This window comes from Caretta caretta, chromosome 2, assembly GCF_965140235.1.
Source record: "Caretta caretta isolate rCarCar2 chromosome 2, rCarCar1.hap1, whole genome shotgun sequence".
In the NCBI taxonomy this organism is placed as follows: domain Eukaryota; kingdom Metazoa; phylum Chordata; order Testudines; family Cheloniidae; genus Caretta; species Caretta caretta.
In genome coordinates this window covers 92,238,910-92,256,439 of record NC_134207.1, presented here as the reverse complement: position 1 = coordinate 92,256,439, position 17,530 = coordinate 92,238,910, and the positions used below count along the sequence as shown (strand labels likewise).

Genomic DNA, 17,530 nt, shown 5'->3' with positions numbered 1-17,530 from the left:
TGATGTGGACAAATACTGAACATTAGCTTATGGTGTTCAGATACTTACCACTCCAGAAAGTTGAAATCTTAGTTTATGTTTCATGTGAGGTTCTGCAAGTGGGTGACACTCAAGGTCCCAAAATTGAGCATAGTCTCCTCTATCCCTAGGTAAAAAGATGATAGCAACCTACCAGGGTAGGGTAAAGTGTTAGTGAAAGTTTACTTAGATGTTTATATACCACTACAACCTTGTCTACATGAAAAAATTGCAGTATTTTGTACTGGTTTAACTATATCAGTTTAAATTCACAAACTAAGTGTGACACACTGTACCTCAAAGCAGCACCCTGGAACTTCCATACTTACCGTCGTCATGTAATGATATGTTTCCGACGAAGTATGCCTTGTATCATTTTAAAAGTCTTGATCTGTTGAAGATTATTATCCTGTTGGATTGTATGTCCTATCACTGTATGTGAAATTATGAAGTCTTGCTATGTGTGTGTGACTGAAATATGTTTTGAGGTTGGGAACATCCACAACTAGCCTTTCACGTACAACAATGGAGTAGCCAGACAGCAGTTAATGGCTCATCAACACCCATCAAGGAAAGAATCCACTATCTCAGAGACAACACAGACAATGGAGACTGCTTGACCAATGAGGGAAGACTACCCACCTCACAGCAAAGATCTTTCCAGCAACCTGGAAGAAACTATAAAAAGAGGGAAAGTGACATCATCACTTAGAGTCACTCCCTGCCACAACTCAAAACCTGGAAACACATCTGGAGGACAAAGACTTGGAACTGGCGGAGGGTGGTCCCAGGCTGAGAGAATCGCAGTCTGTGTATTGAGGATCTGTGACCTGTTTGTACCATCTGCCAAGGTGAGACATTTATTGATTCAAATCCTGTATAGTTTATAGAATTTAAACTGTGAATTTATTTTTGTTCCTTAAGTTACAAACTCTGATCTCTATGCCTGCTACTTATAATCACTTAAAATCTAGCTTTCTGTAGTTAATCTGTTTTATATTTTACCTAAAACAGTGTGTTTTGGTTGAAGTACTTGGGAAATCACAGCTCAGTTTACAAAGGCTAGTGTGTGTCCTCACCACATCAAGGGAAGGGCAGAGTGGGTAATGAATTTGAACTGGCCAGGCTTCTGACCAGTGCAAGATGGTATAGTACTGGGGAGCTGGAGAAAATTGGCTGGAGCTATTGATGGCTCATGTAAGGCTGGGAAAGCATTCATGTAACTCAGTTGGGTAGTGTCCCTACCCGTGGACATCTGTGCGTAAGTGCAGTACCTATCAGAGATTTGCGGCTTGCCACAGCATCACAGTGTGAGAAGGATACCCCAGGTTGGTGGGACAGAGGGCTCAGCAGTCCAGGTTGCACCCAGGCACCCTGTCACACCAAGTTACACTGGCTCAGCTTCCCTAAATTCCAAACTTGCTTGTGAGTGAATGTGCTACACTTGTTAGAGGTAATTTAAATCTGCATTACAATGAATTGGGTACGAGTCAACTTCATTTGAACAGCCTTAGACCTTGTCTACATGAGAAAGGGCTAGTCTCTGTGGAAGAGTGCATCAGTTTAACTAAAGCATTAATTTAAAACAGACTTAGTTAACCTGGTGCAAACCCCTGTATGAGTACTCGTAGTCTAAGGACTTGTGTACACAGCAAACTGGGCTATGAAGGTAAAATGCACTAGCCTGCAAATACTAACGGACTGCATAGACTCGGCTACTGAGAACTAGAAGTTCCTAGTGCACTGTAAGTGTAACTTGTTTTAGTTTAGCTTAAGTCAAACAAGTTAAAGCTGAACCAAAATAAGACACTTAAACTGTAAACAACTGTGTAGACATTCATTTTGGTTTAACTAAATCGGTGGAAGTTTGTGTGAAGACAAGGTCAAAAGTGAACTAGTTTGACAATCATTTTAACGCGAATTTGTTAAACTGGTGCACAAGTCAATTTAACTTAAGTAAAACCAAAATAAGTCTGGTTTTAACTGAAGCAAGCATCCACACAGTCTTCTGCATGAGTTTTATGAAGTCTATTTAAAATGAAGCTCAGGCTGAACTGGTGAAACTTCTGCATTTAGAATGGTATTCCCCTGAAATGTTAGCTTTCAGCGCTAGCAGACTAGCAATAAGCTTTCCAGCAGTACAAAGCATATATTCTTTTAAGTTCACCACATACATTTGCAATAGCTTCTATCATCGGGAAGCCTGAAAGCATTCTTTCTTTGAAGCGTTCTCAACCTTTTTCTTTCTGAGGCCACCACAATATGCTATAAAAACTCCATGGCCCAGCTGTGCCACAACTGTTTTTCTGCATAGAAAAGCTAGGATTGGTGTTAGGGGGTAGTAAGCAGGGCAACTGCTCAGTGCCCCATTCCACACAGGGGCGAAGTTAAATTGCTCAGGCTTCGACTTTAGCCCCGGGTGGTGGCTTGGGGCCCCAGGTTGTAGTCCTGCGCAACGGGGCTTCATGCACGGCAGACCCCCTGCAACCTGCTCACAGCCCCCCCAAGGGGGTCCCGGACCCCTGGTTGAAAACCACTGCTCTATTCCATTATATTAACAGTTGCAACACTTAAAGATCAAAATAATTTTTAGCATAGGCTTTATAAAACTGCATCACTGCACACATGTTATTCAAAAAGCTCCACAAACTACAACTGATGAGTAGGTCTAAAGCTAAAAAAAAAATTTACAAATATTCAGTGATTCCTTATACATGAGCTTTCGTGAGCTACAGCTCACTTCATCGGATGAAGTGAGCTGTAGCTCACGAAAGCTCATGCTCAAATAAATTGGTTAGTCTCTAAGGTGCCACAAGTACTCCTTTTCTTTTTGCGAATACAGACTAACACGGCTGTTACTCTGAAACCTGTCCTTATACATGTTTCATCTTCAAAAAGTGTTAAAAAAATTTGCTCTCCTAAGAAAATAGCTTCATAGATGCAAAATATAATGTATGTATTGTAGGGATTTTTCGAGTATTGTCAATTGAGTTTACATGAAGAGACATATTGATGAGTGGATGCTAATGACCTTTCTCATACATCTGAAAATGAAGTACATCTGGCCGTATTTTGGATGGCCAGTGTTTTATCATTACCATTTAAATAGATTTTTAGACCAGTTTAAACTATTTCCAACTTTGAAGAAGTCCAGCTGAAAAGAGGTCATGTTTCATAGAGTGTGTATGCTTCATGTAAGTAGTTACATTACAGTTAAGACAGCATTCATCTGCTTAAATTCATCATAACACTAAAAAAAGCTTACTTTTTCTTTTCCGTGAGCTCCAAGTGTACCAGACACACGGGAACATCTGAAAGCTGTGTAGGTAGCCCTGTAAACATCTCCACTTTCATCTACGCCCTACAAATGGGTAATTAAGTTTTCATAAATCAAATATAATAATCTGCTTCATAAAAAGTGTTCTAGAAGCATCCAAGCAAATGAAGAACATTCTATAAATATTTACAAAACTATCATGGTCTAATGACTTATAATAGAAAAAGTGGTCATTAGCTAGAAGTAGGGGTTCTCAAGTATTTTCATAGTGTGGGTCACATCTAAGATTGCCTCATGGACCACCTTCTCTCCAGTTCATGATTGCATGGGTCTAGCCCCCACGCACTGGCAATCAAATGTTATCCCTCACATCCACAGCAATTGACCATAGAAAATATTAGGAAAATAACATGTTTGATTTCTTAATGCAATCTAGCTGCGGGAGACTATGAGAGTCAACATCATGTGACCATCCAGCTCTCTACAAATCCAGTAGTGTCCCATGGTCAACTTCTTGTCCACTAACCACACACAGAGTTTGGGGACCACTGAACTAGAGAAGAACAGCAATGAATAAGTCATCTAGCTACCCAAGTACAAATATTTCCTAACACAGAGATTTTTTAAGCTAGGAGAAATATTATCTGAAGAGTAAGTTAATAGGTATCACCTCCTTTAAAAATGCGCCTGTTGAAAATCTCACACACACACACACTATTTCCAATACAAATGTTTACTCACCTTGACATATGGTGGGGCAAAAGATGATAAGTGCCACTTCACATCTTCATTCCCATGATTTTCAATCTCTAGGTAGTTTTCTAAAAGAAAAGCCTCAGATTAGTAAATATGAAGTGAGAAATTTAGTATATGTGTTTTTATAACTCTTTTTGAGTCTTTATATCTTTAAATAAAGAGTGATGAAGAGTAAATATTTGTGTTGTTGACAAGAGTAGTAACAACTCATGAACAATCTTCACATCTCAGTGCCAAATAACGTGCTTTGCTCGATTCCGCTTTGTACATTTTATCAACCTCTATTACAAAATTCTTGGGGGTTGAACAGCCTGCTGTGTTTAACCTGGAATGTGGATTTAAGCCTATTATTCTTCATCATCTAATGAAGGATCATATGGACACATCTACAAGACCTAAAGCCTCAAACTAAAGTTGTCCTTGACATCCCTAGCGTTTCTCAATTGAATCTGAATGGTACAAGCTACCCTCTCATGGTAAATTAATGAGCTCCATCTTCAGAGTATAAATCATTGGCAAGGGACAACTCAAGCATCTAGCTCATCAGATGAAGAAGATCTGGCATCTACAGACTTTGCACCTTGGCTGATGCAAGACTTGGCTGATGCTAGGTAAGTCAGTGGCTAGTTTGTGCTAGAAAACCTGTAGCTATAGACAGAACTCAGCATGGTGAATGGCAGCTAGGTTTACCAGCTCACCAAGATGTAGACAATCCAAACTCAGTGCACTGAGACCTGGGCAGATGTCTCCACATATTACTGGATAAGCTGATCCAAAAAACCCACAAGTAGAGAAGCACTTCTGACCCCTTCCCAAACAATGGCATTTGACTGTCCAAGGTACGACACCGCCATAGTTGGTGATAAATACTACAAACTCATTCTCTATATCTTTGTCAGGTCTGACCCTACCATTTTCTCCTGGACATCTGATGCCTTTTCTAGTAAATCCAGACCATGGGAAAAACAGAATCAAAACTTCCAGCACTGGCATTTTAACTATTGATGCTCACTGCACATAGTGACTGCTGAAGCTTCACTTTGGGGCTATCTGAGTGAAACCTGTATCCAAGTCTCCAACACAGCCCTAATGCCAAACATGGGGAAAACTCAATGTGGACCATTAAACAATAACATTAGCTTTGACCTGAAGTAGGTCAAGAATAATCACCTGATGGTATTCTCAGGAGCTGACGGGTCAAAGTTACATCTTGGAACACATTTCATACCTTGAAATATCATGAACCTTTCCCAGGCAAATAAACCTATTACTCATAACAATACCTTCAAAATCACTTCTGCGTCAGGTAGCACTTTAAGGAGTTAAACTGCTTATATTAAACTAGGCAGACATTACAGGGGGAGGAATGGGAAGAGAACACCCATCTCAGTTTCACAAACAACATAGCTTTCCCTCAAAATAATATAATAGGAAAAAATGAATTGATCAAATAAGCCTAAAAAATTCTTGGAATATTATGATTCAGTAAACTATAAAGCTAATGCATCACTATGTAACTCCTGATCTATTAGCTGTAACAAATGGCTGATACTGATGAAAATTCAGTAGATACCTATGGTGAGGCAATTTAATACAGTAGTTTTGAGCATTCTTGGACTTACAGAAATGGACTGAGGGTTCACAGATCTACTTTATTACCAACAATATTGTCAAGGCTGATTCCCCACTCTGGTACTTCAAGTGCAGAAGGTGGGGGCCCACAAGGATTCTAAAAATTAATACTGGCCACTCCAGGCTGATATTAAACTCCCATGGTCACAGTTTCTCTCTGACCTTGGATGGGTAGATGCTGCCACCACCCAAGTGCAAAAAAAAACAAAACAAAAACAAAAACAAAAAAAACAAAACAAAAAAACAACAAACCCCAAAAGACACCATTGGGACCCAGGAAGGCACATTTGGGAATTCCTCCCTGTGGGGTACCCTCAAGCCCTTTCACCCCCCGTGTCCCACTCCAGGGAAGAGCTGAGAAAGAAAGAGGAAATCAGCTGTTGCCACCAGCTAATTAAACAACATATGCACAAACCTCTTAGAATACCAAAAATCCAATCCTGTTCTTAAAAATAGTAAATTTTATTAAAAAATAAAAGAAAAAAATACATCTGGAATTTAGGCTTTTGCTAGATTTAAAAAACCCACTTACAAAAATTAAACATCAAGAATAACCTTCTTGAGGTCCAGCTCAAAGGTTACAAGCAAAACAAAAAGCATTTGGGGTTACCATAGAGGAGTCCACAAGCCAATAAGAAATAAACCTAATCCCATCTTCCTAGACATTCCCTAATTTACTTACATATCTGGAGTTTCAGATAAGCAATCTCTAGGTATGATCTGATGGTTTTTCATACCTGGCTTAAAGCTTCTCACAGCATAACTGTTGCCCTGTTCCGCTCTTCCCCAGAGAACCACAACACACAGACAAAGGGAACCCACTGGCTCTTTTGGTCAGGTGCCCACTCCTTTCCTTTTACCTGTGGGCTTGTTAACCCTTTACAGGTAAAGCAAGTAGAGAACAGGTACTTAGAGGAATTTTATAGCTAATTGCTGGCTGGGCGTCCATAAAAGGGAGCTATCCCCCTCCCATCCCTTCATTTATCACAAATGCCCTCTTAGAGAAACATTATCTACAAAACTTCTCAACATTGGGGTGTTTGTACACAATCTATCAGAAATTTATGTGGCTATATTGTGTTCAAAAAAATTAAGAGCTCTGCTGACAAAACTGTCATTACATGAAATTACATCAAAAGAGTGGGTTTGACTAGTCATACTAGTAACTAAAGGAATAAAAATGATAAATAAGTTATTTTCATTCTTGCAATGTAGCAAACTTAAAGGCTGAACATTTGACGCTAGTGGAAGTGGTAATTTTATGAATAATTGATATTACCTGAGCTTTCACCAAATCCTGTTTCAGGAAAAATAATAGTTCTGTTCTTTATTTCAACGTTTGTTGAAGGTAGCTTTGGAAGTGGTTTTATCATATGAATGACAGACTCAGATGCTGGCATAAGGACATCAAGTTTTTTAGATATTGAGCCGGTTGAAGATACATCCTGGGCAATGTCTTCTCGAATCTGAACTTTAATGAACTTTTGCACAATTTTGGGGTAAAAAAAAGAACAATGTTATATTACAAGTCAATCCAAATGGCTAGTTCTTATTTACTTTGAGCCACACACATCCCAACAACAGGCTCTGCTCATGCCCTTCGTCTCAAAACCATGTCTCAATGGTACAAAAGCAGTAACCATGTATCAATGACTTTAACAAATAGAAAAAATGGTTACTCACCTTCTCAGAACTGTTGTTCTTAGAGATATATATTGCACATGTCCATTACTCTGCAGTTGTGCATGCGTCTCATGCATCAACAGCGAGTATTCCCTCGCACTATCTGTCAGGGTGGCTTTGTCCTATCTTGTCTCCTTGTGCTCCATGTCCAGGTTATAAAGGGTGATGTTATCATACCCCACCCTTCAGTTTCTTAGCACCGAAAACCGAAGGTAGACTCCAGTGTGTTGGGGAAGGAGAGTGGGTCATGTAATGGACATATGCAACACATTTTGAAGTTATGAGAAGGTGAGTAAACTTTTCTTCTTTGAGTGCTTGGTTATATCCATTACATTGTAGGTGATTACGAAGCTCTTATCAAACGTGCTGGGTCTCAGAGGCTCATTGGAAGGACTTCAAGACTGCTTTTCCCACCTTTGTGTCACCTCCTGATGCAGTCCTAAGACCACAGTGACCAATAAATGTGTGGACAGAAGACGACATCACTAGTCTCCAAATATCCATAATAGGGACATGTACCACTAATGCTGCCAAGGCTGCATATGTCCTGGTAGTGCGTGCCATCAACTTTTCAGGTAGCATCCTGTCCATTGCAACGTAAAAAAGATGCAACTGGTAATCCATTTTGAGAGTCTGAATCGTAACTGGATGTCCCTTCATGTGTTCTGCATAGGAAACAAACAACTAGGTGTAGACCCTGAAAGGTTTGTTCTGTCCAGGTAAAATGACAAAAGCTCAATGCACATTTAGGGTGTGCAGCTTTTCTTCATCCTTGTGAAGATGTGGCTTTGAAAGGAAAAAAACAGGTAAGCATAGAGATTAAGGTGGAAATCTGAAACCACCTTTGACAGAAATTTTGGATGAGGTCTGAGCTGAACTTTGTCCATATAAAAAACAGTACTGGGGATCCGTGACAAGTGCCTGCAATTCCCTCTCTCTCCTGGCTGAAGCGATGACCACCAGAAAGCCTACTTCAGTGAAAGATGCAGAAACAAAAAGAGATGCTAAGGGTTTGAAATGGGGAACTCATAAGAACAGACAACACTAAATGTGAAGTCTCAAATGGGCACTGGGCCACAAACAGGAGGGTATAATCTATCTCGGGGAGGGCAAACTTTTTGGCCTGAGGGCCGCATCAGGTTCTGGAAATTGTATGGAGGGCCCGTTAGGGGAGGCTGTGCCTCACCAGGCGTGGCCCAGCCCCCGCTTCTCGCCCCGATACCCACCCCCTGGGACACCTGCCCCATCCAACCCCCCCTGTTCCCTGACGCCCCCCACCCCCCCACTCCCTGTAGCCTGACTGCCCTGACTACCCCTCCTCTCATTCTTGACTGCCCCCCCAGGACTCCTGCCCCATCCAACCACCCCTTCTCCCTGTCCCCTGACTGCCCCCCGGCTACCCCATCCAACCCCCCCTCCTTCCTGACTGCCTCCCCTGGACCTCTGCCCCCATTCAACACCCCTGTTCCCCACCCTCTGACTGCCCTGACCCCTGTCCACTCCCCTGCCCCCTGACCACTCCCCCCAAACTCCCCTGCCCTCTATCCAACCCCCCCCACTCCCTGCCCCCTTACCACGCTGCCTGGAGCACTGGTGGATGGTGGCGCTACAGCCGCGCTACCCGGCTGGAACCAGCCATGCCACCGCGCAGCACAGAGCAGCGGGTCAGGCCAGGCTCTGCAGCTGTGCAACCCCAGGAGCTCGTAGCCCCGCTGCCTGGAGCATTGCGCTGGCGGCACAGTCAGCTGAGGTTACAGGGGGAGGGGGAACAGCAAGGGAGGGGCCGGGGCCAGCCGGACAGTAGTTTGCCCACCTCTGATCTTTCTAGACTGTTAAGTAATCTGGCCATGACAGGATTGGTGAACTCAGTTTTACCACTGATTTTAGGATGAAATGCTGAAATTGTGGCCAAAGGAACTTTAAGAGAGCTGAAGGATAGAATAAATTGATTGATGTGTGAGAGAGAGAGAGAGAGAGACTAAAATGTCTTAAATCAATGTAGGGAAGATGACAGATTCCAGGAAGCTGCCTAGAAAGAGAACTGTTTCCACTTACTCATGCAAGCAGCCTTTGTAAAGGGCTTCCTGCTATTAAGCAGGACATCCTGGACTGCCACTGAGCACTGAGAGATACAGATTTCTAACCACAGCATTGGTTCTAACCACAGTATTGAGAACTGTAGTGGTTTTGCTAAGATCAGTAAAGAACAATCCAGTGCCTCAGCTGCAGCAAGAGCCAGACTTGATGGCCCCTTGAGAGGGCACTGGAGTTAATGGTTCAGGGTCAGGAGAGACCATATAAGCCCGCACTGGGGAGCGGCCGGAAGGATGCACTTTAGCATAGATACTGGAGTGGGTTTCAGAGGATTGCATTCTTTGAGACATTGACTAACCTGATTCTGACTTCCTCTTCAGAGTGAGACTGCTCTGAAGCCCTGGGTCTCTCAGAAAGACCCAGCAATGGTGAGCTTCTACCTCTCGTGGTAGACAAAGTAGGGGGAGTGCTTTGGGAAAAAGTCTTCAAAGCCCCTTCTAAACAACGAGGGGGCTCAGACGCAAGTCTTAAGGCAGCCCCCATGAGAGACACTGAAGTAATTTGTCTGTTTTTTTCTTCTGGTTTTAATGCTTCTGCAGATGGAACACCTGTCTCAAATGCGCCCTGCACCAATATTTTAGAAAGCATGAATGAATGTTACTGATGGCCTGGGTTTCCAGCAACAGAATGAGATTTAAAGCTGAGGGACTATGACTAAGTCAGCTGGTACCCAGCAAGGCCCAGAGGCCCAACTGAGCCTAAACTAAGCAAAACAAAAATGAGATTTCTAAGAAAATTAAAATATATGTCCGAAGGACCAGGAAACCATTAGGAAAGATACTTAGCTTTTAAACAACCTGTAAGCCCAGAACCCTGACTACAGACCAAAAGCAGTAAGAAGGAACCGAAGTCGGGGCGCAATGACTCCACCCTTTATTCACTCGATACAGAGCAAGAGGAGACAAAGAGTCTATGGGTATCATTAGGGAAAACTCTCCTACTTTGATGTATGAGACACACACACCTACACCTACTGTGTAATGGACATATGCAAGCACTCACAGAATCATTATGTTTCTTCTACTAATGTAGGGACTAAAATTGTCAACTCTCAACTGAAAATTCTTGAGTGAGCACGGTCACAAGAGCAGAATAATATAAATTTGGAAAGCTTTTTAGTCACATTCTTCCTCTCTCTCTCTAGAGATGACACTGCTACACTTTTTTTAATCTGGTTAATTTGATTTTGTATTTCCCATGTCAGTGAATACGCCATCCTATCCTTTATCCTTGGTTTCAAAAATCTTCTCTAAGTAAATCATTAAAGAAAAATAGTTTGAAGGAAAGATAATTCTAATGTGTATTTGTTTTTTGACTGTAGAAAAGGTTTATATTAGAAAACAAATGATTCCACTACAGTGTCAAAATACTAGTATTTTCAATCAGGTGGCTCCCTACATAGTTTACCAGATTATATTCTTCCTCCCCTAAAAGTAACAAGGACCCTTTTACTTGAGACAGAAACACTTTCAGATGCCCAGAAACAATTCTGAAGATATGTGGTCTCATTTTTAAAGTTTAAAATGGTGTATGCATTGTAAACTGAATGTTTCGCAAACAAGGATGGAAGCATTTACCCCAAACCTACTAGCCTGAGAACTAAGCTTAGCAGGCAAGATGAAAAATACTGGTGACATGATGCCACTTCAAAGAGACTGTGCCCCTTCCTCTAACCAATAGTAGTTTTTTTTTTTTTTTTTTAAAAACAAACAAACAATGCAGCCTTCTGAATATTCTTTAAGTATAGTCTGGTTAGAGGTTCTACTGATTAGTGATATTTCTCTACACTTAAAATGGGGAATGTAGCTGGAAATGGTAATACCTCTAAAATTGGAATGAACTTCAAATGGGCCCACTATAGTAGTAAGTGCTGGTCAAATAACAAAGTATTCATAAACTATATTTGAATTCCACAAGTATTAATCTATTATTTATTTGCTTAATCATGTTTGGCAGGTCAAACGCCACAAAATAGTGTTTAAGCAAATTAACAAATTTCCATATAGTTAAAGTAAGTTGAACGGGCAAACCCTATTTGCTACATCCATTGTTTCTGTTATAACTTCACTGTAGAAAAAACTGAGGTGAAGATAGGAGAGTATAGCAGATCTTGAGCTGATTTCTGTGGTACCCACTTCCTCATCTTACCCCATTGACGACCTTTCTTCTCCTCCCAAAATGTCTCTAAACTGTACTTTTCTCTTGCCCATCCTCAGCCAGGGACCCAAAATACTGATTTGGAAATTTTGCTAGATACTGAATAGCTGGAGGACATAGCTCTACAGAGAGCTATGAAAGATGGGGTACCCCGCCATTGAGAGGCAGTGCCCAAAGCAAGAAGCCAACACCCAACCCACCTTCAGCTGCTACAATTCCTAGCAGTTTCCAGCTAGTAGGGGAAGAATCTGAAGCTCTGCCTAGCTAGCCATCTCTGGCAGCTGGAAGGGAGAACAACATTATTCTGTTTTCCTTTGCAGAGCCCACGGGCTGCTGCAAGGTGAAGTTTCTGCTACTACTCTTTCCACAGCCTTCATTTTTCAGTCTCCTTCTGCAACAAACAGTTCCAGTAGCTGTCTCTGCTGTTCCTTCTAGCTTTCCCATGATGTAGCATGATGAAATTTAACTGATTCTTTCAAGTTTTACTGCTGACCACAGGGATTTGAAAGACAGCAGTGAAATCTGACAAAGCTCTCTTGCAGCTTGTAGAAACGCTACAGTCAGCGGTGTGTCTGCAGATTTTAAGGAGACAGCACTGCACTAGTTTAATCTTAGTAACTTTACCTTGCCTCTTTGGACAAATACATTATAAAAGGTCCTACATTATATTGGGCACTGAGAATGTAGTCAAATCTTTATTTCACAAACTTTTATTCAGAATCTGAGGTACAGGTTGTCAATTCAATTCAATTAGTATATGATTTCTTAGAGAAGTGACTTCCTGAGGAAGTACTTTAACTCTTTCTGTTGTGTATTTTAGTTTAGTGCCAAAGCACTTGATGGGCACCCATGAATTGTTTTTGGAAGTATATAAAAAAAATTGTTTTGGCATTAGTGATCAGCTGGCCCTAGCTCATGACAAAGCTTTTAGAAACATCCAAAATCTGATTACTTTTGTTAGCTAAAGGTGGTAATACCTGAAGAGACTGGTTCATTTTATGAGTGATAGAGTTTTAATTAGCATATACAAGATATTTCTATGGAAATATTGTCATTGATCGGATTTATTAAATTGTAACGTTACAATCAGAATTTTAAATGGTTTGAGTTCATATCTGTTGTACACCAAACTCCACATTGTAAACATTAAACAGTGAACTCCTATTGCGGAATACCTTCCCACAGGAAGCATAACCCCCATCACTTGGTACTGTTAAACAAGTTGGGAGAACACTAGAAAGACCACCACACAGGGAACCATCCTATATTTGGCAGGAGGATAAACTGGATAATGCAAGGGACTTTTGCCTTCCCTAATTAATATTAGCGCATGAAGTTCTCTTGTGTTGTTTCATATTTATATAAAATATTCCAGGAATCTCTCAAACCAATTCAATGGTGTAGTACTGACTGATGTCAGTATCTTTGACTGAGATTCACAAGAGACCTTGCACCTTTTAAATACACTAAATCAGTGGTAGGTTTCAGAGTAGCAGCCGTGTTAGTCTGTATCCGCAAAAAGAAAAGGAGTACTTGTGGCACCTTACAGACTAACAAATCAGTGGAATGCAAACTTTGTTCCCTTAGTAATATTTCTGCATTTAAATGCCTTAATTCAAAACAGATATTGCCAGAAAAAAACATGTTTGGACAGAAGCAGGTAGACGAGAAAAGACTGGTGTTTGTATATTCCTTGCCACACACCTAGTCTATTGCTTTTTACAGCTCTGCAGGCTTCAGAAAGCTAGATATGTTTTGCTGAATCAGGCCCCAAACAAGCAAGTGCTCACCACCTTTGTCTAGCAACAAACTACTATAGGTCTCCTACTCACTGAGATACTAAATTAAAGTACAGAAAAGTGTAAGTGCTTAACAGGTGTGTGGCAATTTTAGATATAACTCAGTCCATTTTAGGAGCCCACCATTCTTCTTCAAAGACTGACAACCCCTATCAAACCGAGAACCTTTGGATCCCAAAACAATAGCTTTAACCTATTCAATGAAATGAAATATTCCCCATTAAGTATGAGTAACCTATTTTTACATTTCAATGAACTCCTACTTGAATAGTTTTATCCCCAAAGGGTTTTAAAATTATCTTTACAGGCTTATAGAACAGACTTTCATGGGAAAAGTAAGTTTAGTGGAATGGTAAAGTAATGAATTAGTGTCCCAAAATTAAACTGACTTTTAGCAATATGGTAACCAACAATTATCTTAAGACTTCATGGAATCTTTAAGAAAACCACTTTTACCTTTTGTCCATTGTCACAATGTATATAAATTAGACCACTCCAAGGAAATACTGAAGGCTTTGTGGCAAGTGACGGATTAGGACTCACAAGAATTAAGATACTGGTCCTAAACAAAGGATAAAAAAGCCAGTAAAAACTATAGTATCTACATACAAAACTGAAAATCTATACCGTTAATTCTCTTTGCACATCATAACTCATGACATATAAAAATCACTGAACGCTATCTAAGTAAGAGCGAACGTTAGATATAGGACTTTAAAGTTCTAGATCTTAATGCAGTGGGTAAACATAATTCCTAGTACTAAATTTACATCCTATGTATTACTGCAATTTATGGTCTCTGTATGTTTCAAAACCTTGATAACTGCATATATGTATACTCCACTTAAATGTAAGTGCCAATGGTTGTAAAAGTTGTCCCTTTCTGCTTTGGAACATATAGCCAGCTTCCTGCTTTCTCCAGAATCCCTAGAAAAGATAGTTTTGTCATACTCATTGAAAATAGGACTTAAGGACTTGTGGGCTCTAGTTTGTACTGTTGGGGCAAAGTGACCGGGGTAAGGAATATTTAAGGCACCCTTTAAACCAGTCAACATAAAAGCCAGCTTTCCTCTTCTTTTCCTTGCAGTTGCCACTGATTATGGTGAAAATAAAAGCATTCCAATTGCACGGAGGGTTCCCACCAATCCTAATGCAGGGCCAGATACCTTGAAAATCTATACCTTTATACTCTATATAAAGTCTATTGAGGACTTCATGGCCTCAGAACAACACAAAGTTGGGCTAAATCAGAGAGCACACGGATACTCCGATTTAACTTTCTATACTATGAACATGCATAGAGAGGTTACAAAGGGAGTACACTGGAATTAAAAAGATCTTGTTACAAAGCTGCAGTAAGTTAGGAGCACCGATATGTCAGAAGTGCTTGCTTTTTCAATTCTTTTGAGTCTTGACCTCTTCTTTGGAAGACTCCACCTCATCAGATGCTCCAGAACTCTGTACTACTGACAAAGTGCTGAGGCTTCAAGTGCATCTGAAATCTGAGGAACCTTTCTACTTTGAGCATGAGTGTATCAGGCATTTTGGAGATGAAATTACACAGGGAATTCTGGATTTGCTCCAATGCTTGCAGTGCTGACAGAATCTTGGGACTCAGTAGCCATGGTGAAATCAGGCCATTACTTTTAGAGTTTACCCTTTGAAGCACTCCAGGCTGGTCTTGATTTGGACTTATGGAAATCTATCTAGAGTGTCTCAAGGAGGACTTTGGAGGCAGTCTCACATATCTTAAGTGTTCAGGAGACATTTGTAAGTAGGCACCGCCCCGCATTTGGTGGCTGACTCCCAGGAGAATGAAACAGCAGACAATTTCAAGCCATGTCAATGCAGCAGAACAAAATTAAATGGATGAGCCTGAATGGCTGGTCTTCCTTCCTCCCTAGATGCTGAAGAAATTGATCACATTTTGTAATACAGAAATATCTCACACACCTAGAACACAAGACCCAAGGCAAATGCCAAAATGCTTGATTAATGAATGTGGAGAATTACTTGTGGCTGTTTTACAAATATCCTGCATGAGATGTATGAGATGTATGACCTCCCCTGCCAGAATACAAACAAAGAGAAATACAATCTGTCTTGAAGACAGATTTTGTTGGTATTAAGCTAATAGCTGAGTGGACAGTCTAAAGTCTGTAACCAGTTTGGATCTATGATCTTTGACATCTAGTTTGTAGAGCAAGCCTTTGTTGAGATAAAAATGGAACTAAGAAAAAAACTGGCAGAATGGTTCATTTTGGGACAACCCCAAACCCAACCCACAGAAATTAATTTTGGGATGCTCTAGCAGTGTTTCATGTTTGAAGAATATAATATAGAAACAAATCAGCCATGTGAGTCTGAAAGTTAAAACTAAAGTCTGCCACAATTTGATCTTTTTATGTGAGAAACTTCAATTCAAAGGTACTTCACCTTGTTTACAGGAAGTTGAAGGTGCCCATGATTCTTTGTCACTCCCAGTTGATGGCATGGGTTCCAGTCCTTTTCTTTTCAAACTTGTCTTGACAGAGCCTTTCCATCATATCCTCAGTCTTCCACATCCTTTCTTGCAGTCCGCGTCCTCCCATGCTTTTGGTGCTGGCGATTCTTTTCCCATTCTTGTCACATCAAGCCCACCTCAAACACACCCTCTCCAGCCTATTGCTGAAAGTCCCAAATTCATCTTTTCCCTAATTTCTTCCATGTACACACTGTCTACCCTCTGGTTGCCTCCCACTAACACCAGTATATTATTTTCTACTATCTGTATCTTTTAATCTCTCTAAGGTGAAGAAGTTATTCACCTTATGCAGTAACAATGGTTCTTAGAGAGGTGTCCCCTGTGGTTGCGCCACTGTAGGAGTGCTTGCGTCCCTGCGCTGCTGATTGAAGAACTTCTGTAGCAGCGTCTGCTAGGCCCACACATGTGCTGCCTCTCCTTCTGCCCTGCCACAAGGCTAGTCAGCGCATGCAGGCTAACCCCCCTCAATTTCTTCTCTATCTCAGAGCCGTTGACAAGAACTCTGAAATAGAGGGGAGGAATGTGGGTTGTGGAGCACCTATAGGAGGACACATCTCGAAGAACTATGGCTATTGCGCAAGGTGAGTAACTTCTTTGAGTAGTATCCCTATGGGCTCTCCACAGTAGGCGACTCCTGAACAGTATGCTCACCGGAGGGCTGGGACTTGGGAGTCAGGTCAGTTACAGATGACAGTACTGTGGAGCCAAAGATGGTATTGGAGGCAGAATCCTGGGTGATCGCACACTGTTCTGCAAAGATGTGGACTGATGCCCATGTCACTGCTCAACAGATTTCTAAGGCGGCGACATATCAGGAGATAGACCTTGTGGAGTGCGTGCAAATACTATCTGGAGGGGTCATGTTGTGAACCTGATAACATTGTCTAATGCAGTTTGAGACCCATTTGGAGAGCTTCTGGGGTGATGTTGCTGAACCCTTAGATCTTGCTACAACAAAAAGGAAAAGCTTAGGTGACTTCAGGAAAGCCTTCTTCTATCCAGGTAAAAGGCTAGGGCTCTCCTGACATCTAGTGTGTGTGTAATATAGCCTCCCTGTTGTCACAGTACGGCTTTGGGTAGAAGATTGGAAGGTGATCAATGGGTTCATGTGGAATGGGGAGGTTACCTTAGGGATGAATTTTGGATGTGGTCTGAGTGTAACCTTGTCCCAAAAGAATAGTGGAGTGTAGGAGGGAATGTGCCATCGGAGCTGTATTTCTTCTATTCTCCTTGCCAAGGTGATTGCTATCAGGAAGGCCATTTTCACTGAGATGTATGTAAATAAACATGTGGCCATGGGTTTGAAGGGAGGCCAAGTCAGTCTTTTCAATACAGTAACTCCTTGCTTAATGTTGTAGTTATGTTCCTGAAAAATGTGACTAAGAATTAATGTAAACAGTGGGGTTTAGGTTCCCGGGAAATTTTTCTCACCAGACAAAAGAATTATATTTTGGGACAAGGTTTTATATATATATATACACACACACACACTAACTATACATTTTAAACAATTTAATACTGTACACAGCAATGATGGTTGTGAAGCTTGGTTGAGGTGGTGAAGGCAGAGGGTGGAATATTTCCCAGGGA

At 41.1% G+C, this 17,530-nt stretch overlaps 1 protein-coding gene across 1 annotated transcript in view; it reads right to left on the bottom strand.

Annotated features, from left to right (window-relative positions):
• CEP192 (centrosomal protein 192) overlaps positions 1–17,530 on the bottom strand; it is a 215,417-nt gene that overhangs the window by 19,338 nt on the left and 178,549 nt on the right. Inside the window, exons 49-53 of the mRNA XM_075124731.1 lie at positions 13,873–13,978; positions 6,963–7,164; positions 4,037–4,116; positions 3,284–3,379; positions 49–168 (exon numbers count right to left, since the gene is read on the bottom strand). Of these exons, the coding sequence (XP_074980832.1) occupies positions 49–168; positions 3,284–3,379; positions 4,037–4,116; positions 6,963–7,164; positions 13,873–13,978 (604 nt within the window). The remainder of the gene's footprint in view (positions 1–48; positions 169–3,283; positions 3,380–4,036; positions 4,117–6,962; positions 7,165–13,872; positions 13,979–17,530) is intronic.